The 19,891-nt window shown below is 39.2% G+C and overlaps 1 protein-coding gene across 1 annotated transcript; it reads right to left on the bottom strand.

Annotated features, from left to right (window-relative positions):
* Window positions 1-682: 682 nt before the first annotated feature.
* On the bottom strand, window positions 683-2,378 carry LOC145105332 (uncharacterized). Its single transcript, XM_079042453.1, has 2 exons — window positions 1,052-2,378; window positions 683-960 (listed from the first exon to the last, which is right to left on the bottom strand). Exons 1-2 carry the CDS (start codon window positions 2,376-2,378, stop codon window positions 683-685), a joined length of 1,605 nt encoding a protein of 534 aa, XP_078898579.1.
* Window positions 2,379-19,891: the final 17,513 nt, after the last annotated feature.

The following is a 19,891-nucleotide window of genomic DNA, read 5'->3' as shown; positions in this document are numbered from 1 at the left end:
ACTTATTGAGTTATTGTCTGAATACTGGTTCATAAGTCATCATTCTCCATCTCGTTTAATTTTTCTTTGTCATTACGAATTTAGGATTGACTTTTCATAAAGTCATCTGTTTAATTTTACTTATCTACAAGTTAGTGATCAACTAATCTTCTGTTCAACCTTTGTATGTTTATGATTTTGGATGATGATGCTGAATTTTTGTTTATAATTAATGTTATTGTGCAGATTGTGCTTAATACATCATTTAAAATAGGTGTTTATGATTTTCCAAATAAAAATTCACAGAATTTTACACCTTAATGTTGATGTGCAGAGTGCAGACTTTATTTTGATGTTCAAACTTTGTTTTGATGTTACAAATTGTGTTTTTTTGTAGGTTTAGATGGCTACTTCAGAAAATAATAAACAACCAACCATGAATGATGAACATAAACTCGAGGATAATGAACAAGAACCTGTAGAAAATAATACGACCATTGAGCATCCTAAAAAAATGTTGAAATTCCCTGCTTGGAACCATTTTGATACAAAATTCATGTTGATGATGTTCGTAGATGAGTGAAGTTCATACACTTCAAGAAACAACTGACTTGTAGATCTAATGATGGAACATCACATTTGAAAGATCCTTACAATATATGCCTTAGCAAAATACAAGAGACATTAGGCAACATATATTAGTTTAAGGGCAAACACCCGAATCCTTACATTTTTGAGGTAATCTTTTCTGTAACACTACAGATACATTTTCACCCACTTTGACAGTTTCATTCCCTTTATATCTTTTCTTAGATGTGCATAATTCCTTAAGGAATTTAGCATACCTAGGGACTTGTTTGATGGTGTCAATAAGAGGAATATTTACCTCAACTTTTCTGAACATCTCCATGATTTCATTGTCTTCCCTTTCACGTTTTGACTTGCTTAACCTTGTGGGAAATGGAGGAGGAGTGACTTTTGCTTCAATGGGAACTTGCTTTGAAGGTGTTTTTGACTTCTCTTCTTCTTTTTTCTAACTCCATCTCTTCTTCTTCTTCAATCATCTTTGGACCTTCATATTCTTTGCCGTTTCTCAAAGTGATGGCACATGCACTATGCTTTGGATTCTTTTCGGTTTGTGCCGGTAGTTTGCCTTGTGACTCCAATTTACTCACAGAAGTGGCGAGTTGAGTCATTTGTTGCTCCAAAGTCTTGATACTCGCCTTAGTCTCATTCTGAAATGTTTGAGTACTTGTGGCTAAACTCTTGACAATATCTTCCAAAGACATTCCTGATCCGCTTGAACTACTTCCTTGATGCATGTTTTGAGGTTGAAATTGAGATTGATGAGGAGGTTGATTTGGCTGGAAATGTGGTTGATAATTTTGTTGATGATGCATTTGATTTTGAAATTGAGGTCTTGCTTGAAAAGATGGTGGCCTTGGCTGAAAATTGGCGTTGGGTTGGTGCCAATTTGGATTACTTCTTGGCTGAAAGTTTCCTTGTTGTTGACTTGAGAATCCCATAGCTTGAACCGACTCTATATCTTCTTGTAACATTGGGCACATATTAGTGGGGTGTCCAACATCTGTACAAATACCATAAGGTCTAACTGCTGGTGGTTGCACACCCTTGTCCTTAGCAAGCATCGTCACTACTTTAGTCAACTCAGAAAGTTGACTCTCAATTTTTGGGGTAGAAATTTCTTTCACTCCTCTTGGTGCATCACTGTACCATTCTTCTTCTTGAGTTGTATGCTTGGACTCTTCTGCCATGTTCTTGATAAGAGCTCTGATTTCTGTTGGAGTTTTATCAGCTATTGATCCACCACTTGATGCATTGAGTAATCTTATATCCCAAGATGACATTCCCTCACAAAAATATTGCAACAATTGATACTCTGAAATCCCATGTTTTGGACATCTTGAACACAACTTCTTAAACCGTTCCCAGTAAGTATGCAAGGCTTCTCTCTTTTGTTGCTTGATACCAATTATTTCTCTGCGTAAAGCTGAAGCTCTCATTTCTGGAAAATATTTATCCAAAAACATCCTTGCAAGTTCATTCCATGTTGTAACTAACCCCGGTGGTAAGTCATATAACCACTCCTTAGCTGATTCTTGTAAAGCAAAGGGGAATGCCCTTAACTTGATTTGATCTTCTGTAACTTCATGTGGCTTCATACCCACACAAACGACATGAAATTCCTTAAGGAATTTATGTGGGTATTCATTCTCAAGACCACGAAATGAAGGTAACAAGTGAATGAGTCCGGATTTGAGTTCAAAGTTTATTGTTGCAGGATAATTGATGCATAATGGTTGTTGGGTAACATCTTGAGTGGCCCAATGTCTAAAGGTTTGTTCGGGTGGTGGATTCCCTCCATGGTTGTCTCCCATGGTAGTAGTAGGGATAAAAGTATGAGATTCGGGTAAAGGTGAAGATGGTGGGGAGGTACTTTTTGATGTTGGTGAAGATGTGGTTGAAGGATTTTATGAAGAAGCTCCGGATTGTTGTTGTTTCTTTAAAAGTCTAGCTTGCTTCCTTCTTTGTTTTGCAGATTTCTCTATCTCTAAATCAACTGGTAAAGGTGTACCTGTACGAAAAGATCTTGGCATAAACAATTAGTACTACCGTATCCCCGGCAACGGCGCTAATTTGTTAGGCGTGTCAAAGCTAACAAATAAAGGGGTAAAAATAACTCCTTAAACACTACTACTTTGTACTAAAAATGTAATACAAGGTAAGTAGGGTCGATCCTCATAGACACGAGATAAATGCTTATACCCTTTTTGCGTATGGTACAAATGAGTTCACAAAAGAGGGGGGGGTTTAGATACAATGATTCAAATAAAGGACTGAAGTAATAAATAGCAATTGATTAAGTAAAATAAATTCAAGATTTGTAAGTACTCAAACTCTATGCAAGACTAATTAGCAATGTGATTCAAAATATGAAATGATATTTGTTTAATTCCATCTAAGTTGGTATTAGAAATGCTAATAAGCTCTAGCAATTCACATTCACCATTTTAATTAATTAAAATAAGCTCTTTAATTAATTCTAATATAACTAACCTAATCTAAACAAGTTCTTAGAATAGGTGAAAGATTGCATTATGCTTTATGTGAATTTTACCAACAACATTCAATACTCCTCATAAGCTTGGCAGTGTTAGAATGTGTGAATTTGATTTGTACTAGAATCATTGCAAGTAGTATGATTTAATACTTGTTACTTGTTCTATTTTACAAAACAATTAGGAATTTTGTATAATAGATCACATGAGTGATTTAACCCTTACTCAATTAGCTAAAAAGAACTAGAATTGAAATCAAAACTTCAATTAAAACAAAATCAAATTCACTAGATAGAAATTAAAACAAACACCAAGTCAAATGATTGAATTCACACACACAATTGTCAATACATGAAGTTGGAGAGTTAAGTTTCTAGCCACTCATGACTAGAACAAGCACAAACCTAGAAATTGAAGTTAAAGTCTTACAAATTAAAATCCAAGTGAAATCCAAATGTTTTCAAGCAACAATTGTCTTCAAAATGCTCCCAAAATCGCCTCCTAGAACTCACAAAATCGACCCCCTTTTCTTCTGGAACCGATTGCATCATTTTAGAAAGGAGAAAAACTGATTTAAAATGACGACCTCGTTTACACGACCCGTGTAAACTAACACTACCAATTTACACGACCGTGTAAACACAAAAAGTATATTGCTCAATTTGGCCAGGTCTTCAAAGTACACTGCTCATGAGTATGCGTTTACACGGCCCGTGTAAACACAAGGCTTGCATTTACACGGCCGTGTAAATCTCTGTAAAGCTAAAATCTTCATTTTCTTGATAGCTTCCTCCTCGATGCTCCACAAGTCCCGAAACTTCATCCATATCTCTTATTCATCACCTCAACTAAGATCCTACCTCCAAAAGTCCCTGAAATATCAGAAAAGCGTGTGAATGGAATTGCATCATGAAAAATCCCGAAAAATATGCAATATGCATGAGTTTAAACCTAAATGCAATGCACTTTTATGGAGTAAAACTACAAAATGGATGCATAAAATGCACCTAACAAACGTCCCAAAAATACCAAGAAAAAATTTCATCTTTAATCAATAAAACCATTCACTCATTTGTTCAAAAGTATAATCAAAGTAATAGTATTATCAAACCATCAGAGTAAAAGTCACAAATAGCCAATGCGAAATAAACTCTGGGAGATGCAGTGCGATCACACCTGGCCCTTCCCTCTGCAACTGGAAGTACCTGAAAATGTTAAACCACAGAATCGTAAGCACAAAAATTAGCGAGTTCCCCAAAGTACCACATACCATACATATCATCGGGCCCAACCCAACATATAAATGGGCCCAGCCCAGCATACCAATGGGCCTATCCCAACATATCAATGGGCCCATATACTATAGTATTCCTATCAAAACACACAAGGTCTAATCTTAGTCTACACCCTGAATCCAAAAATCTTGACTAAAAGTCAACCCAAGCCGACAAGTTAACAGTCAAAGGTCAAAGTCAATAGCAATAATACCAACAACTGACCTCATGTTGTGACCAACCCTTGGTCACGTCGTGAGAACGCACTCAACCGATTCCAACTCGTCACGTTCCAACTCAACCACTCGGTCACGAGCAACTCATTCAGCAAACATCACGGCGTGAACATTCCTTTGTCATTTCGTGAGCACCATAAGACAATATAGTCGTGAAATCCATCCTTGGTCACATCGTGACATCCTTAGTGTCACGACGTGACCGTAGTCTGAAGCAACATCCCAAATATTTGAGTCCTTAATCCATTAAGTGTAACGACGTAAATTTTTAAAACAATTTTTCATTTTTCAAACATAATAAAACTCATATAATATTCTCAAAATCTCATATATCAATGTCATCACCATAAAACATATCCCAGAATCTCAACACTTAATCTTCTGCCAGTGTGTACAATCATGTCGGCGCCTTCCCGCGACTCTCGCTGGTACCTGAAACACATATCACATAACATGGTAAGCATAAATGCTTAGTGAGTTCCCCAAAATACCACATACAACACATACGCCACTCGAGGCTACAGTACGACCCTCCGGTCGATGTGTCTCAGCGGAACCCTCCAGTCCCGTAGCTCGTTGGACCCTCTGGTCCGGTCATAGCTCGTTGGACCCTTTGGTCCGGTCTGTATCGTTGGACCCTTCGGTCTGGTCTATATCGTTGGACCCTCCGGTCCGGTCTATACAACACATAACATACATATATCACAATGCACATAATCTCATACATACACATAGCACACAAGACTCTCCGGTCTACACATAGATACCACTCTAAGTAATGTATAGTGAGAAGACTCACCTCGGGTAACTCGGATAATCTCGCACACGGATATACGGATCTAGCCCCCGCCTAATCACATAAACAATATCCTCAAATAAATAATGGCTCTCAAAGGCTAGATTAAATCCCTTTCTACAATCCCACAGAAGGGTAAAAGACCATTTTACCCCTCCTTGACCCAAAAGTCCAAATGTTGACTAAAACCCTAAAAGTCAACAGGGGGCAGTACGCGGCGCGTACCGGTTCTTGTACGCGGGGCGTACTCCGGCGATCCAAAATCGGGGTCTCAAACCCTTACGCGACGCGTACTGGGATTACGCCCAGCGTAAGTCCCAGTTTCCTACTTTCTTCATTTTTGGTCTGAATAGATTAAGACCTAGACTCATAACTCATATCTAAGCTCCCTACTGCCCCTTAAGTCATAAAGTCGGAACCTTTAAGCCCTTGCATGGCTGTAAAGGTCACCAATCACTTCAAACATATATCTACTTTTCCCATTAAGCCCTAATCTCATGCATGACTTAATCTCAACGTCCAAGATTGGATTTTTATGAACCTACAACACATATTACACTGGAATAGGGCATATCTAAGCTTATGGAGACCCTTTGCTCATAAAGTCTCCACCTTGGGACCAAAAACCCTAAAAATGGGTCCATAAAACACAAATCAAAGATGACAAGGAAAGCTTTGAGCTTTTTACCTCCAGGTGAAGCTCCAACCTCTATAGAACTCGGATCTAAGCTTGCCCTCTAACTTCTAGCTTCCACCATGGCCTCCTCTTCTTCTTCACCATCACAAAATGACACTTTCAAGCTTAAGAACACACACATAAGCTTATAACGGGTTTTTGCTCTCTTAGGGTTTCACTCTCTGTAATATGGTGGCTGGGGTAAGGACCATATCATTCCTTTTATAGTCCTCAAGTCTCATTTAGGGTTTTGCATCTGAGCCAGTTACGCCCAGCGTAACTTTGGTACGCCCAGCGTACTCGTTTGTAACACTTTTCACTTAGGGGCTAAACTTGACAGTTTGGTAAATAGAAAAGGGTTCAATAGATGTACTTAAATTTCGGGATGTTCCAATTCTCCCCCACTTAAATAGATTTCGCCCTCGAAATCGCTTCTTGACCACACATAGCTCGAACCTAACTCGAGAAGCACCACTGAAAGGACCTCATATCCCGCCACTACCTTTCCATGGACGCCTGAGTCCAAACAGGAACTCCCAACTCTGGAATCCAAACCGACCCTTCTGCCACTAAGATCCCCCTTTCTGACTTTCCCAAATTCGGGAAATTCTAGTGGCATGGCCCGCCGCCAGACCGCCCACTCATGCTATCACCATGATAATCGCCCCTCGAACATCAAACCCTGATAACTCACTGCTCCTCTGGTTCTCACAAGACAAAATTCAACAATCGGCTAGCGATCATTCATACCAATGTACCAAATAATCTGGATCACGCCCCATGGAACGGAAGGGTTCACATCCCACCAGGGCTCATCCACTGAACTGCTATACTAACCCATCCGAACAGTGAATTCTCAACACTCTGCCTTCAGACAAAAGAAAATAATCATGCTCGCTCTGAAGTGTCCTTAGACATGAAAATAACCATAAGCCTCAGCTCCATTTCACATACCCCACAATATGGAATTCATCTCTGAATCCGGCATCTCATTCCATCTACTCAATACACCACTAGAATCAAACTCAACTCGAGAGTATGGTCTGGCACAAAATTGGAACCACTCGTCCCAACGAACACTCAACTCGCGACCCATGACCCGCAACCCACGCGTACCTCACTGATCCACTTCCCCTTGGTCACAAAAACCACCACTCAAATCAGAATATAATGACTTCCGACAATCATGGAGACCCCAGTCTCGCCCCTGGTTCGACCCCAGGCTTCCACAAACTCAAATATTAGGGCTACCCAAGCCTAAAACTCTTCTGCGTCAAGCTCTGATCAGAGAGCACTTCATCACAACATTCTCTTGCTGACCAGTGGGTACTGCGGCTCCCCGCAGTATCACGACGACCTCTCACTAAATAGTGAATACTACGGCTCCCCGTAGCATCACCACAACCTCTCACTGAATAGTGAGTACTACGGCTCCCCGTAGCATCACCACAACCTCTCACTGAATAGTGAGTACTACGGCTCCCCGTAGCATCACCGCAACCTCTCACTGAATAGTGAGTACTACGGCTCCCCATAGCATCACCACAACCTCCCACTGAACAGTGAGTACTACGGCTCCCCGTAGCATCACCACAACCTCTCTGCACCGACTCATTGAAACTGCAGCTCCCCACAGTCTTACCGCACTTACTCTTACCACTTCACAATCTCATCCTCAGGTTGACATCACACTGCGATCATTACTCATGCTTTGTGGCCCAGCATAGATAGGTACACACACACCCATCCATGCTAAGAATCACTACTTCGGACGACCACCGTCGTGACAAAAACCTCTTTTTCTCGCTGCAATTCACACTCTCAAATAAATCCCTTTGATGTCAATTAGCTGAAGGGCCCCCACCGAAACCATAGACACCCGATACACCACTTGTCATCTCAAGCTCAAACTCAAAATTATCCGAGATTTTGGACATTAAACTCGGATACCCCGAAATATTCCATCTCCCAAATTAAAACACGGAGAAATTGTCGACGACTCAGAACACGAAGATGACAATCCGAAACTTCCTCCTCTATTGCTCAAAACTCATGCAAGAATACTCATAACAACCCTGAAGTTGATTGCTCAATCAACTTCTTTCCTTCCCATATTGCATATAATAGCCCATACTCTGAACCAGAAACTCTCAACTGCCGAACTAACCTCACAAGCCAACCACCTCGAATTCACTATTTTAACCTTGAAGGATTCCTAGCCACCACAAGGTCCCCGACCAACGGCCACTTGCCGTGGGGACACTCATCATTTCTCAAACACGTACCACATGCACTATCTCACTCTGCATCTCTCCTTGACCAACAATAACCCTGGTCTCAGGAATCCGCACCACAGGCCTCTCTATCCAGTTCTCTAACCGCTCTTGAATAAGTCTACGATCTCCTCAAAAGTACCCGGTTCTCCCCCACTCAGGGTTCGAACCATCACCAATTGGTCCGTCAACAATCTAACCCACATACTATTTTTACCAATAATATCGCACCTACTCTTGGAAGGTGATACACAATGCTCGATGACCTCCCTGTTCGGTTTTGAGCATTCTAACACTCCTAAGTGTACATGCAACCCTAAATACCTTGGATCTATGTTTTCTCTATTATACATGCAAATATGATTATCCAAGGTATTATCCTAACTAGCATACCAAAACATTGATACTAGGATAATAAAATAGATAGAATACATACCTTGTTGTTGTTGCTTGACTCCATGAAGCTTGAGAGCCTAGTGCCCCAAGTGTGACACCTCAAATGGTTCACACAACATCATGAACTCTTGGAATAACCATGAGAAGAAGACATACATGTTCAAATCGGCTAGCCCTCAAAATATGTATCACTAGTGCCAATTTCTTGAACTAAAGGGGTTCTTATATAGTGTGGCTATTAGGGTTACACCATGTAACTCATGACTTTACCCATTCCTTATGCTCCATGGGTTTTAACCTCCATGGAGTATCCATGGATCACCACATGGGTTAAACCCAACATAAAGGAATCTTGGATCATAAGCCCACATATATAAGAATGAATGATTTACACAATCAATCCCCATATATTTAATTAGTCTCTTTTTGATCACTAAATTAAGTCCAAATTAATTCTTGATCAATACTAATTAAATAACATGATGTCATATTAATATATTAGAACTTTTAATATATTAATATGTCACAAAATGTCTTTTCCTCATAAACGGTCTATCCAAATGTTCCGATGCCATGCAACCCAAATGGACCATGCCGAGTCGGGTCAAGTACATACCAATTATAGTTATGGACTTACACACTAATCCAACAGTCTCCCACTTGGATAAGTCTAAAACTATTATTGTGTATGACTTCAGGAACCAACTGGCAATCGTAGCTCTCAAAAGCCGTTGTCGAACTCTGACCTTGTAGATGAACTCTGACCTTTTTCAATGACTTGTCCATTAGATAAGGGATCATATATTCCTCCATTCTAGATATCATATGGACCGAGACATGGATTATAATCATTCTCTCTGTCCATTTGTTGTTTCCCGATTTCCGATTTATGACGATTGACTAATTGAACAAATCAAATCAGTCCAGGCCCGGCCGAGTACTTACATTTGTCATCACCAAATCATCGAGGGGCCCATAGATATCACTTTTATCCCGAAGGTAAAAGGAATGGATAAACTTCGACTCATATGGCTTGTTCTACTACTTGTTGAATCATACACAAAGGCACGTTTTATAACACCGAGTTACCGAATGCGTTTTCGTGCAATCAATGTACAACCAACTCATAGTAACAACTCATATCTCTAGGTTTGAAGAATATAAGATATTATCGTCTCATGATCACTCGTGATAAAATCCATGAAGTGATTCCAATGAGCGCGAGTTGAATCCAATACTCAGAACTTATGAGCACTCATGAGTGTTGTAGCCCCTTGTCCAACATCTTAGACCTCTACAAGCCAACCCATGACAGTCTTGATTCATATCTACTTCCAACATATGACCGACTGTGGATAGTTTGAATAACTTAGTCAATCAGGAAGAACGACCTAGTTATTCTGGAAGTCAAAACATGCAAAATGAAACACAATAATAATAGAATCTAATATGGTATCAAAACCTATGAACATAAATAAAACACCTTTTATTTATCACCATATGATTACACATTATTCATTGTATACTGTTTCAGCTATCAACTTTATTCTTGAATTTAAAACAATAGTTGTCCCATGCTCCAAGCATGTACACTATGTTTTCTAAACACTAGTCATGCCATACACCAAGTATGCATACTATGTTTGTCTATGATCTTCACTTTGTGAATTAGATCAATTGAACATAACTCCAATGATCCTCTTTCACAGTCCCAAATCCTTACTGCAAATGCAAGAATTCCAAATTCATGCCATTTACTGAAATCTGTTAGATTCTAAACTTATATGCATTGATCCTCCTGTAATGATTACGCACAGAGTCACAAGGACTTGACAACAAACATTACAGAGCATTCCAAGGAGATCAACTCCTTGGAAACATCCTTCTTGCATTAAGTTTCCTAATCTTACACAGATTGAATAATTTCTAACTTTGAAACATTTCCATATTCCATTTTGACTATCACTTCTGAACAAGAGTTGCCTCCTTACAGATTATGTCAATATGGTCCTTCCAGAATTAACACTATACTTCCAACTGTCTTTGAGCAACCAATCTTTGGTAAACCTTAGATTGTCCTCGACAATTGCTTAATCCTTTTAGTCATATCCAGTTCTAGACCTTTTCCCTTCTTAATGCCCCAGGCATTTGGAAAATTTTTAGAAAGGATAAATATAGCACATGTAATCGATCCTATATCCGAAGCATATGGGACACGAGTCATGATGTCTCACATAAAGACTAAACGAGTCTTTTGCTATAACATTTCCATTTCTATTTGCCAAGTTCTCATAATTCAGATTATGAAAAGCGATGCCGTAATCATAATCGAATTTTAGAACGCAAATAATGGACCCATATATAGAATTTCCTTATGTTGAGTCATTCCAACATGAAATTCATATATATATCCTTGACTAAATACGACTTAAAACCTCAATCTAAGCTTTTAGAATTGAAATGAAGTATAATTTCCACTCCCTTAATTATAACAAAACAACTTTTTCAACCCCTGCAGCCTCACGAATTGAAACTTTTGTTTTCTATAATTAACATTGCTAACTTGCAACCTTTATCATAATTATCATGCTCCCACTAACATGATGATTATTAGCATAACACTTATGCTCCCACTAGCTTTGACATGTAATCAGAAATCAGCTGGACTTCTAGAAATCAATACTTTATTGACTTTCTTACCAAAATTCAGATTTCTGATACTAGATTGCTTTGATAAAACTTTATCAATATCATACACCTTATCTTAGATAGCTCACAGGTGTGTCTAAACAATTTTAAGAACTATGAAAAGGGATTCCGTAATCATAGCCTCGATTGTTTAGACCTTTACCACTTCTCACAAGTCCATGTTAGTGTGCTGGTTAACCACACACGCTCCACTAACGACTTTGAGAATGCAAATATCACAATTGCTATCTAGCTAAAATCTACTTAGTGAAAGTGTTTCCTCACCATCATTTTCATGAATCGGAGAGAAACCTTATGACACTTAGATTTTATGGTGTATGAGTTCCTATCCATATGAATTTTGTCAAAACCATAATCACAAGACAAGGTTACTGACAAATCCACACTTATATGGATTAAACTTGTGCAATCTTAAATTCTTGCCATTTGGCAGCTCAAGGGCCTGCCATTGCTTCCAAGTAGCTGTGAAACCAATTGAGAACTCTAAGAACTCATATGCAAAGCCAACTATAATTGGAATGGACACAGAAATAGTCAACACGATAGGTTATAAACCTCAAGTCGTGTGCTAGTGAAGAACTTTAGGTTTTACTCTTGATTAGTTCTTGAGACTTTCAAGACCTTTTAAGACTCCCACTGTCCTCTTGACATATAAGACTCTCTTGTCAAATATTCAAGATATAGTGTGGATTCTAATCAAGACAAACACTTCACACAATTGGCCTTAGTTGGTCTTTGTTTTATCCAAAAACATCACAACTTACCAATTTCAAATGTACAAGAGTAGAAACCTTCTACTCTTACATTTGACAAGTGTTTTTAAACCTTCTTTAAGACATGTCACTCAAGTTACAATCTTGGAGTATGACTCTAAGAATTGTTTTGGAATGAAATATGACTCATCTTCTTGATTTAACCACTTCGACAATTCATAACTCCTCTTCTTAGCTACCAGAATGCACTTAGAGGATGAATTGTGATAAGGTCTCTTAATCATTAAGATGATTATATAACATGATACTCAAGTACTCTACCATCTTTTCAAATTTGAGAAAGTTTTATCCTTCTGCCTAATTTGATTCTTCTCATTCGTTCCGCCATACACTGAAATTTTTTCCAATGCTTCAGAATTATACTTAAGCCTGTAAGTATAACCATATTTACTAAACTTTAGTAAATCATGACGAATAGTCTTATCGATCTTTTGTGGTGGACTTAATCAGTGCACAAGAATGTGTACTCGATCCTTTACTTGACTCACACATCCATGTGAACAAGTACTTAGTCTTAATTTTTCCAATGCTTGAAAGTTCTTATTCATCATGCTGTACAACTTGCATGATTCCAAGTTTCTATCCAACTGAAACTTAGGTGATGATAATCTTTCCTTATTTGGTAAATTTAGACACTACCACAAATGAAAGAATCAAATTCATATTTCCACTCTTGCTCTTAATGGAATCTTATAAGCAACACAGTTTTTCACAAATGCCATTGTAAGGATATTTTAAAATAAATAAAATCAAAAGATTTACCTTTTATTTTAAAACTTTGCGGAAAAACTCATCCTTACAATCCATATGAAAACTTGTTGTTATCTATTCCTAAGCAAAATATCATAACTCCTAAGAAGTAGCTCAAGAATCTGATCTTCAAACTATGTGATAGAAATCCATCTACGCGATCAGATTCAGCATATTCTTTCTTTAAGTTTCTTCACTTTTTCTTTGATTCTTAAAACATCACCATGTGACCCAGTCACATCATGTATCAAGAATCTCAGAATAGAAACTTAGCAGAGTTAGATAGTGGACTTTACCCGAAGTAGAGTCAAACTTATTGACTTTAATATCCTTAGGTAAATTTGGCAGCTTCGCAACCAATGCCCCTTTCTTTGGCAATAGACCCTTGATAATGGGACTATCTCAGACTTAGCCGTTCTCTTTACCATTTGGTCAACCGAGTTGACTATGGCCGATCCCTTTTCATTGGGAAGAGAGAGCTTTACTGGATATCCAATGTCATCATTGTCAATGTCCATAAAGTTTTAGGAAGTTGATCTTAGCAAATAGATAAGATCATTAAGGGTCTTGTCATATTCTGTTTCATAGGAGTCCCAAAGGAACTCACTATGTGACTTAGAAAGTGATTGATCATCAGCTTCCTCTAGACTTTGACACCCAACTCTCCCGGCTTGTCAATATGTGACTACATCTCCAAGATGTGATCACACATAGACCTTTGCTTGCCAATAGGGCTTGAGTGACCTTAATCTTTTCAGGAACTTGTGGGTTAGGGAGAATAATTGGAGGAGGTGAAAGAAGTATGATTTCCATGGGACATCATCTTCATTTAGGAAATTTTGTTTCAAGAGATTTGGGAAGATCATCTTTTGGGAGATATTCAAGAGAGTTGATTTAAAGTCCTTAATATAACACCCAATATGAAATATTAAGGTTAGGACCCAACAACCTATTTATAACTGGAAGAGGGATGTCGTAATCCAAGTTATAAAATAGTTGAAGGTAGGTAAATGACAATTTACCAATTTCCACCATGAAAAACGAAATATAATTAAGTTTTAATTGGATTTGAAACTCCTAGATCTTTTGAGATTCATTGAACTGTTCAATGGCATGTTTCAATCTCGAGTGTGCCCTTCAGGTTTTGTGACTGGGATGCCGAGGATCACAAAACAAGGTGTGAATAACCATGCAAATATACTTGGTACCCTTAAGTGTTTACCCCTCAATCGATGTGCCGGTTAACCACACACGCTCCATCGATACTATGATAAACATTAAGTTACCCTTTGCCTACCTTGTTAAATCAAGCTAGTGTGCCGGTAAACCACACGCGCTCCACTAACCGACTTAAGCAAAGTGCAAAGTGTAATTTCATGGGTTAGCACCTTATTCACATTTTCCTAAGTAACTAAGATTGGGAATTTATAAGTGTTTAGTTACTTAGTATTTATCATTAATACTTTTAATGAAGGGAGAATTATAGTCCTTGTCCTACCCGTTCGGCTAACGACCCTCCACCAGTCAAGGAAGCAGTGGGTGAGAGTGGACACCCATTAAACTGCCATTTTATAGGCAGTAACCTTATACCCCCCTTATAGACCGGCTTTGTGAATGAGGCCTACTAACGGTAAGACTGACTTTCTCTTATACATATATATATATTATTAACTTATAATATTATAAAGTATAAGGGTTGAATTTTAACTTTTAAAATTCTAAGGGCTTAACTTGGAATTAAAGTATTCATAAGAGAAAACTTTTCAAATTCCAAAACTTGAGGGCAAGTTTTGAAATTATTCAAAACTAATTAATTCCATAACTTATGTGTTTAAATTAGTTTTAATTAAAAAACTCTTCAAGTTCCATAACTTGAGGACAAGTTATGGAAGACTTTAAACTAATAAAAGAATGTAATTTTTCTTTATTTTGTAACTTATGGAATTAATTAAGGTTACATATTTTATTACTTAATGAAGTGACTCTTGAACCTCCATAACTTGAGGACAAGACTCTTCATTTTTGTAACCATTGCCAACTTTTATGAGTTTTATGAAACTTAAATGTGACTTTTCATATAACTTGAGGACAAGTTACAAAAACACATTTTAGAATCAAATCTTAGATTAAAATGGATTGAAAACACATAATCAATTAACTTTTCTTTTAATCTAAGCAACTCATAAGAACAAGATAATTCAAATCAAACTTTTTCATGTAATTAGCCTAATCACTAAACTAATACAAAACATGAATCTATTGACAATTATCTTTGAAATTGGATTAGTATGAACATTACCACATCAAAAACAAGTTTATAAGTTCAAAAACATCTTAGGGTAATGTCTCTAGTCCATTTCTAGCCAAAAAAACTCGAAAATATGATGTCTGGGGCTCCTACTCGTCGAGTGTATCAACCTACTCGCCGAGTAGGATGATTTTCTTCATGGACTCGGCGAGTTCATCAGTGGACTCGGCGAGTCTAGTGCCCAGAATGCCCGAAATTCGACTTTTTCAGCATTTTTCAGCAATTTGCATCAAGTATAATTGAAAACAAGCCCAGGCTCTGATACCACTGTTGGGTTTTGAGCATTCTAACACTCCTAAGTGTACATGCAACCCTAAATACCTTGGATCTATTTTTTCTCTATTATACATGCAAATATGATTATCCAAGGTATTATCCTAACTAGCATACCAAAACATTGATACTAGGATAATAAAATAGATAGAATACATACCTTGTTGTTGTTTCTTGACTCCATGAAGCTTGAGAGCCTAGTGCCCCAAGTGTGACACCTCAAATGGTTCACACAACATCATGAACTCTTGGAATAACCATGAGAAGAAGACATACATGTTCAAATCGGCTAGCCCTCAAAATATGTATCACTAGTGCCAATTTCTTGAACTAAAGGGGTTCTTATATAGTGTGGCTATTAGGGTTACACCATGTAACTCATGACTTTACCCATTCCTTATGCTCCATGGGTTTTAACCTCCATAGAGTATCCATGGATCACCACATGGGTTAAACCCAACATAAAGGAATCTTGGATCATAAGCCCACATATATAAGAATGAATGATTTACACAATCAATCCCCATATATTTAATTAGTCTCTTTTTGATCACTAAATTAAGTCCAAATTAATTCTTGATCAATACTAATTAAATAACATGATGTCATATTAATATATTAGAACTTATAATATATTAATATGTCACAAAATGTCTTTTCCTCATAAACGGTCTATCCAAATGTTCCGATGTCATGCAACCCAAATGGACCATGCCGAGTCGGGTCAAGTACATACCAATTATAGTTATGGACTTAGACACTAATCCAACACTCCCGATGGAAGTCAAGCAATCCCAAATTCCCCGAATCTCCGATGAAATCCTCGTAAACTTCTCATCATGACTACCTCTAGTCATTCAGAAACTCGTACCATCCCACTACCGGACATCTCAATTGTCCAGTCAAAACCCTGACTCTCAGTCTGAAAATAACGAACTAACATATTCCTCATCCTCGATTCTTCAACCAACGTTCCATCACGTGGGTTGTAGTAAGAGTGGAGTCCCCATTACCACACTCGATACTCATCATAGACAATAAGAGCCACCGCCCCAATGTCCTCTTCTTGATCGTCTGCCGATGCAGCTAATACATGCCCTACTATGCTCAAATAGGGTGTATCTTTGTCCTTAACCATCTCAGTCCCCGCTGACAACCTGCTCAGGCTCTAACATCACCTCTCGGCAGACATACTGCCCAAATACTCTGATGAAAGATCGTAACCAAAGCTACCCCACAGGGCTCGCCCCCAACTTTGGAAACCGAAAATCTCAATACCTCTCATGTTTCCCACAGGAACAGAATTAGCACCGCTCAGGTCACAGAAAATGACATCTCCACCATCGGCCAGTTGCTCAGCCCAAACCGTATTCTCCCATAACGCACCATCTCTACTCATCCGTGAGTCTTGCGACTCCAACTGGCATCTCACCAACACTCCCTTGGAGCTAACTCGATTTCCCTTTTAAGGGATGCTCGTTCATCATGGCCCTCCGTCCCCCCTATTCTTTCACATCTTATCTCAGTCTAGATAATCACAACGGAATAACTGGTAGAACCAGTAACACCAACCGCCACGGGTCATGGTACTCGAACCATGTGGCCACCTCTCGATCTGCTATGAATCATGATACCCGAACCACGTTACCTCTTCTCAATCCGCTACGAATCATGGTACTCGAACCATGACATCACCTCTCGATCTGCTACAAATCATGGTACTCGAACCATGAAATCACCTCTCGACCTGCTACAAATCATGGTACTCGAATCATGAAATCACCTCTCGACCTGCTACAAATCATGGTACTCGAACCATGACATCACTTCTCAATCTGCTACCAATCATGGTACTCGAACCATGACATCACTTCTCAATCTGCTACCAATCATGGTACTCGAACCATGACATCACTTCTCAATCTGCTACTAATCATAGTACTCGAACCATGACATCACTTCTCAATCTGCTACCAATCATGGTACGCGAACCATGACATCACTTCTCAATCTGCTACCAATCATGGTACTCGAACCATGACATCACTTCTCAATCTGCTACCAATCATGGTACTCGAACCATGACATCACTTCTCAATCTGCTACTAATCATGGTACTCGAACCACGACATCACTTCTCAATCTGCTACTAATCATGGTACTAGAACCATGACATCACTTCTCAATCTGCTACCAATCATGGTACTCCAACCATGACATCACTTCTCAATCTGCTACCAATCATGGTACTCCAACCATGACATCACTTCTCAATCTGCTACCAATCATGGTACTCGAACCATGACATCACTTCTCAATCTGCTACTTAGAATCCTCCGGTATGCCCCCTGCATCGAGTATGGGTCCTATGCTTTTAGTAGTACGGGCCCATACTACCTGCCACATCTACCCATACTTTCCACACGAACCATCCCAGAGTTCCTAAGTAGCTGCTCAACCTTCTCGATTATAAATCTCTTTACGTGTGCTCGCTTCCCAGCGAAATGCTCTACTCTGTCAGCGCACTCATCCGACCATGATCACCCCCTAGGCTCTTCCTAGGTCCTCACACTTCTCCGCCATCAGCTGCTGAAAAACTCCTAATGATGCCAGCCATCTAGGTCATGATCCCACTTGCTCTCCTCATACTCGGAGGATATCACCGAACTCATGCAACTCCGCCCCATGCGGCCATCTGTCTACTCTCTCTGTAGACTCCACACGTGCTCATCTAGGTATCTCCCCTAGATTACTCCTCTACTCAGATCCCTCTCTAAAAGGATTCCTGCTGGATACTCATACTCAGCACATACTCGAAGGCACATCGCATATAACAGCAACTTCTAGGCTAAGGCATCACAGATCAGGCCACTCTAGTCCTAAAATATGAAATACCTAGCCTATCTCTAGCATGCATAGCATATCACATAATATCTCATAACACATAATGTAAGGGTATTTTGGGAAATCACCGTTCGGGCGCTGGATGATCGTACACACTACTCCGTTCTGATTTTCTCAAAAATCTTTCTCTTTTAGAAAAATTGTTTCTTTTATGAAAATTTCCTCAAATCCTCAGTTTGAGTTCAGATATGCCCGAAGGTGCATCCGAATCCCTCAAACCAAGGCTCTGATACCAACTTGTAACGACGTAAATTTTTAAAACAATTTTTCATTTTTCAAACATAATAAAACTCATATAATATTCTCAAAATCTCATATATCAATGTCATCACCACAAAACATATCCCAAAATCTCAACACTTAATCTTCTGCCAGTGTGTACAATCATGCCGGCGCCTTCCCGCGACTCTCGCTGGTACCTGAAACACATATCACATAACACGGTAAGCATAAATGCTTAGTGAGTTCCCCAAAATACCACATACAACACATACGCCACTCGAGGCTACAGTACGACCCTCCGGTCGATGTGTCTCAGCGGAACCCTCCAGTCCCGTAGCTCGTTGGACCCTCTGGTCCGGTCATAGCTCGTTGGACCCTTTGGTCCGGTCTGTATCGTTGGACCCTTCGGTCTGGTCTATATCGTTGGACCCTCCGGTCCGGTCTATACAACACATAACATACATATATCACAATGCACATAATCTCATACATACACATAGCACACAAGACTCTCCGGTCTACACATAGATACCACTCTAAGTAATGTATAGTGAGAAGACTCACCTCGGGTAACTCGGATAATCTCGCACACGGATATACGGATCTAGCCCCCGCCTAATCACATAAACAATATCCTCAAATAAATAATGGCTCTCAAAGGCTAGATTAAATCCCTTTCTACAATCCCACAGAAGGGTAAAAGACCATTTTACCCCTCCTTGACCCAAAAGTCCAAATGTTGACTAAAACCCTAAAAGTCAACAGGGGGCAGTACGCGGCGCGTACCGGTTCTTGTACGCGGGGCGTACTCCGGCGATCCAAAATCGGGGTCTCAAACCCTTACGCGACGCGTACTGGGATTACGCCCAGCGTAAGTCCCAGTTTCCTACTTTCTTCATTTTTGGTCTGAATAGATTAAGACCTAGACTCATAACTCATATCTAAGCTCCCTACTGCCCCTTAAGTCATAAAGTCGGAACCTTTAAGCCCTTGCATGGCTGTAAAGGTCACCAATCACTTCAAACATATATCCACTTTTCCCATTAAGCCCTAATCTCATGCATGACTTAATCTCAACGTCCAAGATTGGATTTTTATGAACCTACAACACATATTACACTGGAATAGGGCATATCTAAGCTTATGGAGACCCTTTGCTCATAAAGTCTCCACCTTGGGACCAAAAACCCTAAAAATGGGTCCATAAAACACAAATCAAAGATGACAAGGAAAGCTTTGAGC

Source organism: Lactuca virosa, chromosome 4 (assembly GCF_052849685.1).
Source record: "Lactuca virosa cultivar CGN04683 chromosome 4, Lactuca_virosa_CGN04683_v6, whole genome shotgun sequence".
Classification (NCBI taxonomy): Eukaryota; Viridiplantae; Streptophyta; class Magnoliopsida; order Asterales; family Asteraceae; genus Lactuca; species Lactuca virosa.
Note: the sequence above shows the minus strand (reverse complement) of the source record. Positions and strands in the feature narration are given on the sequence as shown.

What these genes read in the sequence shown, in the direction of transcription:
- LOC145105332 (XM_079042453.1), bottom strand. Translation starts at nt 2,378, where the DNA reads ATGGGAGACAACCATGGAGGGAATCCACCACCCGAACAAACCTTTAGA. An exon ending in AAACGGCAAAGAATATGAAG is followed by an intron (nt 961 to 1,051) that starts GTCCAAAGATGA and finishes TTCCCATTGAAG; the next exon opens with CAAAAGTCACTCCTCCTCCA.